This window comes from Scylla paramamosain, chromosome 24 (genome assembly GCF_035594125.1).
Source record: "Scylla paramamosain isolate STU-SP2022 chromosome 24, ASM3559412v1, whole genome shotgun sequence".
NCBI classification, from domain to species: Eukaryota; Metazoa; Arthropoda; class Malacostraca; order Decapoda; family Portunidae; genus Scylla; species Scylla paramamosain.
This window is the reverse complement of record NC_087174.1, coordinates 7,172,501-7,178,895: the sequence shown is the minus strand read 5'-3', so window position 1 is coordinate 7,178,895 and position 6,395 is coordinate 7,172,501. Positions and strand designations below refer to the sequence as shown.

At 37.9% G+C, this 6,395-nt stretch overlaps 3 protein-coding genes across 5 annotated transcripts in view; 1 reads left to right on the top strand and 2 right to left on the bottom strand.

Moving 5' to 3' along the window:
* Positions 1 to 133: 133 nt before the first annotated feature.
* LOC135112672 (probable enoyl-CoA hydratase) overlaps positions 134 to 6,395 on the top strand; it is a 16,993-nt gene continuing 10,731 nt past the window's right edge. For 2 of the 3 annotated variants that reach the window (XM_064027314.1, XM_064027313.1), the window contains exon 1: positions 137 to 573. The gene's annotated coding sequence lies outside the window, so the exon portion shown is untranslated. Of the gene's footprint in view, positions 574 to 6,395 lie in introns of all 3 variants that reach the window. The other variant, XM_064027315.1, reaches the window with a different exon arrangement.
* Positions 5,182 to 5,553, bottom strand: LOC135112514 (zinc finger protein 558-like). The gene has a single exon (XM_064026929.1). It carries the CDS (start codon positions 5,551 to 5,553, stop codon positions 5,182 to 5,184), a length of 372 nt encoding a protein of 123 aa, XP_063882999.1.
* LOC135112513 (zinc finger protein 391-like) overlaps positions 5,570 to 6,395 on the bottom strand; it is a 2,342-nt gene continuing 1,516 nt past the window's right edge. The window contains exon 3 of the mRNA XM_064026928.1: positions 5,570 to 6,276. Coding sequence (XP_063882998.1) covers positions 5,570 to 6,276 — 707 coding nt within the window. The remainder of the gene's footprint in view (positions 6,277 to 6,395) is intronic.

Genomic DNA, 6,395 nt, shown 5'->3' with positions numbered 1-6,395 from the left:
GTAATGATGTTTTGAGCAAAGAAATAAAGAGATAGTGAATTGAAGTCTCGAGTTGAAGTCAGGAACACGTAAAGTCATTCGGACTGAACCAGCTGATATAATTTAACAAGAAATCAGCTGACCTTGAGTTCGATTAAAGCATTGTAGACTTTAGTATACCATCTCTCGTTGCTTTAGAAATTTAATACCATTGAAAAAGCTATAATATTGACTAATCAAGTATCTATGGGTGGTGGATATATCAAGAAAATGTGGTGGAGTCATGAAACACTTTCCAGAACAAGTGGTAACGAGTTGTGAAGGGAAACGAACACGAGGCGGCACTCGCCAGTCGCTACAGCGAAGCAGTAAGCCAAGGAGTACTCAAGAAATGAAGTAAGGCACGTTTCAAGAACATTGCCAAAGTCAAGAGCAGTGATAAGTGTTTAGACAAGAACAGTGTCAAGTGTTCGTACTGAAAAGCAGCGTTGAAAGTGAGTGAAGCGCATTGCCAAGAGTGCAGAGTGAAATAGTGACTGCGAAGGATGATCACCTAAGATATACAATCAGACATTGTTTCCTTGTGGCATAAAGGTACGGGAAGGTATAAGTTGATGACATTCATATTCGGTTTTATTGTTGTTTCAGCCAATACACCGTACGTAACTATCGCCCTTCGCAGGCTTTACATCTCACTGGACAGTAGTGACACAGCCCAGCTAGCGGGGGACAATACATCGACACTACTGCCTCCCACAGTTTGGAACATTTCTAGCCCCATTTTACCCTGTCGGAAATTAATAACAAGTTTACTTCCCAATTGGGTTACAAAATGTTAGGTTAGGCTCCGAGTTAAGTTACATCCCAGGTGTATACAATCCCAGGATGTTACAAAATGTTAGGGTAGGTTAGTTTTCCTTATGGGGGGTCTAGTAGGTTATGGGGATTGATGGGAGAGTATTGGTTGAAACTGCAAATTTAGCCTATATTCTATTCTATTTTAAGGTAAATCTGTACAATCAGATATTTTCATTTCTCATTCTCTCTCATAGTGCACACCAAGCCTGGGAGGTGGAAAAGCTAGGCTTTAGAGTAGATACAACTTCATCTCCCCTGATGCCAATTGCCAGTGAGGGGCATTTCAAAATTAAATGAAACCAAACATTTAACCTCTTATCCTGTAATGCAAGTCCCCCCCCCATTACTGGGATTACTTGCCATCTATCATTCTCTTGGCTGTACAAATCTAAATAACTGACTTGCTTCAGTCCTTAGCATGTAACAATGAAAGGAACTTCAAAATAAAAACATAACCTGATAGCTGGGGCTCATTCTGGAAAATCATGCGTATTAGGTAGTAAAGATCATGTCAACGATAGTATGGTTTATGAAGCTTTGGAAAACAATAGGTGAACCTATTTGGGACACAGTAATTGTGATTGATTGCATGAAACAGTTGTATCAGTCAGCTAGACAATATCACAATTTATAGATTCACTGAACTCCAGCTTGACCATTTGTTTACAACAGTATACTGTCCAGTGAGAGATCCTCTAAAGCAGAGGTAAAATATGATTAAATCTCAAAAATCTGTTATTACTATTACTTATTTTCAGTTGGTAATGCAGGAGTTAAAAATACCTTAACTAGTATAGTGAGATTTAGGAAGGAGGGACAGCCATTCATGCATGCTATGTATTGTACAAAACTGTAGTACTATATAATATTTTTGCCCATCCCCTCTCTCTCTCTCTCTCTCTCTCTCTCTCTCTCTCTCTCTCTCTCTCTCTCTCTCTCTCTCTCTCTCTCTCTCTCTCTCTCTCTCTCTCTCTCTCTCTCTCTCTCTCTCTCTCTCTCTCTCTCTCTCTCTCTCTCTCTCTCATTAGTTAATATGAAATGATTGATGCTATTATTTTGGTAAGTTGCACCCTTAAGATCTACATCTACTTCTCTGTTTAGATTTCATAATATGGAGTATTTTGAATGTTGAACTGAATCAGCATATTAGGAATTATAACCAAAATGTAGATTTGTCACCTGTGATGAGGAACCATTCTTATTCAGAGCAAAGTACTGACAACCCTCAATTTTCATTCCCACAAGATTTGACAACTTACCTATAATGCCATCTTTGAAAGGAGATTCTACTTAGCCTGGTGTTTAGATGGATAGATGATTTATCTTGTATTTTACAAAAAAAAAAAAAAAAAAAAAAAAAATCATACCTTCAAGTCCTCTTTCCTTAGTTAATTTGGAAGGTGTGTGTTTCTTCTTGTCAGGTCTGAGTTTAGTTCTATTTGGGTTACTTATATTAAAAATTATTGTTTGATAAATTTGTGAAGCTCTATCCTTGATAAAGAATTGCAGATCATAAGAAGATTACTTGAGTAATTGACAATTATCATTTATACATATTTCAGTTTAGAATTTTTTTTGTACAACATATGTGACATTTTAGGAAAGGTTGTTCTCTTACCTTTTATTTTTTTGGCTTGATTGTATCACATTGTACTTCATTTCAGAGGAAGGTTACACATAGTATGTTACATGAGCACTTTTGTTTAGTGCACCAACAACACACATCACTAGCAACATCCAAGGCCAATATCCCAAACAGTCAAACAAAACTTCATAAAATGGAGCAAATACCAGAGATTAAAGAGTTTCATAAAGGAAGGAGACATGCAGACAGAAAGAAAAGAATGGAGAAGACGGGAGATGTTTTTGAGCTGGGTAAGACGTTCTCCTTGCCTGGCATGTATTTGTTAAGCAGTGATACAGTAGTTTTGCCCAGCAGTGGAACAAAGAATCCAGTGGCTCAAAAACAGGATAGTAAGTGGCATGTGAAGACCCCAGAGTTAAAGGAAAGAATTTTGCAGCAAAGTTCACAGTTGAGCCACAACTCACTTTGCACAGACAAGTTCATGAAATCCCGAACAGATGCTGGTGCCTCACAGCCAAATTATTCCAATGATTATGATCTATTTCCCCCTCTGAGCAGTCAAACAAAAGTGTTTAAACAAGAAAGGAATCCAGTGAAAGCAAATCATTATATGATACAACATGAAGCAAATAGGAAAAGCTGGAAGGAAGAACAAGAGAACAATCCAGAAAGAACAATAGAATTACCATCATCGTTGGAATCAGAATGTAAGTCATCCAATTTTTGGTGTATTAGAAGAGAAAAGGCCTTTTCTGCTCAAACTGGTGACAAGAAAGAGGATATTGCTTTTCTCCATGAAAGAAGTGAAGCTGATGTGCATTTAAAAAGTAACATGCGAAACAAACAAGCAAATGAACATGTCAAAATGTCCAGTATAAGCTTCTCAGCAGACTTAAGTGTCAGCTCAAGACAGAAAACAGAGAGTAGCAGAGATTCAACACTAACTGATGAAGAAGACATAAATGTAATGCCATCCCATAATAGATTATCTTCTGGCCTTTTTTTTGGTTTTGAAGAATCACATTTAAAGAAAGAATTAAAGCAAAATACATGTGCATCCACAAATGATGATGTAGGTGTACAAGAACTAGGTAAGTTTCCTGAAGTTAAATTGTATCATTCTGGTAATAGCTGTCACAAAAATGACACCTCACATCAGTCTTACAATTTCATTAAGTCCAATTTGGACAAAGCTGAAGCTTCAAGTGGTTCTGACTATACACAAATACCAGATGACTCCATTGAAGAAGACTTATTCTGCAGCTCTAAAACTCATATAATATCATATTTGAAAATGCTCTTGAAAAGCAGAGAACTTCAGTCACCACCTGGTAATGATGATGCAGCAGAGCCTAAGTGTCAGCTGTTACCTGAGTGTCCAGCCACAGACAAGTTCAGGTCAAAGTCAGTCACTGTGGATGATGGGATCATTCCTAAGACTGAGGAAAATTTGTCACATGAAGACTATTCAGTCTGGGAGGAAATGTTAAATAATTACATAGTTATTAGTAACTTGCCTCTTGGTGTATCTAAGGAAGAAATTTTCTATCACATGAATAAGGTTGGAAGTGTCAGTTATATTATCATGGAAAAGAACAGGGCACATGTAATTTTCTTTAAAGCAGAAGATGCAGATGTAGCATTTGGCTTGAAACATGTGTTGTTTGGCAGGGAACTTGTGGTGTATCGCCCAAGACGACCCACATGCACACTCCACCTGAGTGGTCTAACCAACAGCACCCCTAATGAGGATGTGATAAAGCTGGTGTCATCATATGGTGTGGTCATAGGCTTCTATCGCCCTATAAATAAGCTCACTAGTTCCCCAATGGGATATTGCTTTATCAAGGTGGACAAACAGGTGGCTGAAAATGTTTTAAAGCAAAATAGTTTGATTGTCAATAATGTTCGAATTTTTGCTGAGGTTTCTTCTCAGAGTGAAGTAAAATTCTCTTCTCAAATTAACTCAGCTCAACAACCATCATCTGTTCTGGTTCCGCTTCATTATCAGGGGAGTAATGATGAATACAAAGTGATGCTTACCAATGTTCCAAAATTAGCTTCATATGACCTTATAAAGGAACACTTCCAGAAATTTGGTAAACTACATAAAGTTTATGTGAAAAATAGGAAAGGCTTTCTCATTTTTGCTTCCAAAGACAGCCTAGAACAAGCACTGTCCTCCAGACATACAATCTTGGGGACAGAAGTGAAGCTGAGTCAAGATTCATGGGTTCCTTGAAAGACTAGAAGCACTGTTTGCATTCTACATTGTTATGTAAACACAAGTTGAAAGTTTCAGTTGTTAAATTGCTAAGAAAGCTGCATATCATCTTCATTCTTGAAGATCCATTGAACATGGTATAAACTGTTTTCCAGCTTGAAGAGGTAAAATGAGACAAGTTTACATAATGGTTATTGTTTATTATATGGTATTTGTTTTACTACTGAGTTTGTATTATTTCTATTTTATTTATGAAATATAATTTAAAGAACCAAGTTATTTTCAACAGGATTATCAGTAAGTTTTCTGTTGTCATTTGAGTGATACCACAAAACCTACTGTAACTATTGGCATAGAGATAATTTTATTTTTAGTATTTAGAGTAAAGAAAGAAATATCCTTTATAGCATTTAAAGTATTTCCTGTACAAAAATAAAGAGTTCATGCAGATTCTTAATTTCCATCCAGTAAATGACAAATAGAGAGCAATATCTGTGTTATAAGATTTGTATGACACAGTGGAGCCACAATAATTTCAATAGGGCTCTATATTGGCTCGTTGTGGAGCTGTGCGCAAGTGTTTAGTCAACAGATTTGGGGAGGAAAATCTGCCTAGGCAGGATGGGCACTCATATTCCATTTTCCTGGTGTGAAACTTAAGATGACGAAGAAGTGCTAATTGGGATCGATACCTGTGATGGCATATGAGGCACTCAAGTGGCAGATCCCTCTGAACTTGGCGCATGTGATCCTCAAGGTACTCCTGAGCAGCAAACACCCACCCACAGTCTTGGCACCTTGGTGGACGCTGTATCTGCTGCTTGATGCGATGGAGCTTGAGTTTGTACCTATTGTTGAAGAGCTTCCCACAGCAGCAGCAGGGAAGTTTGTGTGCCTCAGTGTGCATCTGACCCTCATGTCTGTTACGGCTGAAGTCTGTAGTAAAGGCATGACTGCAAAAAAAAACATTTGAAGATCCGTTCATCAGGATTTTCAGTAAACCGATGGAGGTGGTGTTGAAGCTTTTCCCTACTTGAGAACATGAAACCACACACTGAACACCTCACTTTAGTGAAGCCAATGGTTGGGCACACTTTGTGGACTGGGTGATGGCGCTTACGTGCTTCCTTGCTCTTGAAAACATGACTACAATATTTGCATTTGAAATAAGGTTCTGCTAGCTGTTGTGATAAGCGTTCAGTGTGTTTTTTAAGGTTTGACTCTTTTGTGAAGTGTTGTCCACATTCTTTGCAGATGTAGGTACTTCTGTCATGTTTCTTGGGTGGCATCACAATGATCTTAAAGGAGCATGGAGCCTCATCTTGATTATAAGATGTGTCCTGCAATGTACTGATGTATGTATCTTGCTCCATTTCATCCCAAGAGCAGGATTGTGGACTTGCTACAATATTGTGCATTTTCCCTAAATAAGTTTGTGATTCGGAACAGTCACAGGGCTTATATATTTGGGAATATTTGTCCTCAAGCAACCCCTCATGGTTTGTCATATTGGTTGTGGAAGAGGCTGGGCTAATCACTGAATCTGTCAGACATTGTTTAGAAGGTTGGATTTTGTATCTGTGCTTAGGACTTTCATTAGGATTGGTATTTTCTTCTGCTAATGTGCACCCTGCAAAGAAATGGTAAGCAGTTTGATTTACTCATCAGATACTTGGTGATTGTGATAGTGTTTCTTTGTCTGTGTTTTTACATTAACTTGTTTACCCTATATAGTATGGTTTTGCCCAT

Coding starts and splice junctions, on each gene's coding strand:
- LOC135112514 (XM_064026929.1), bottom strand. CDS start 5,553: ATGCACACTGAGGCACACAAACTTCCCTGCTGCTGCTGTGGGAAGCTC.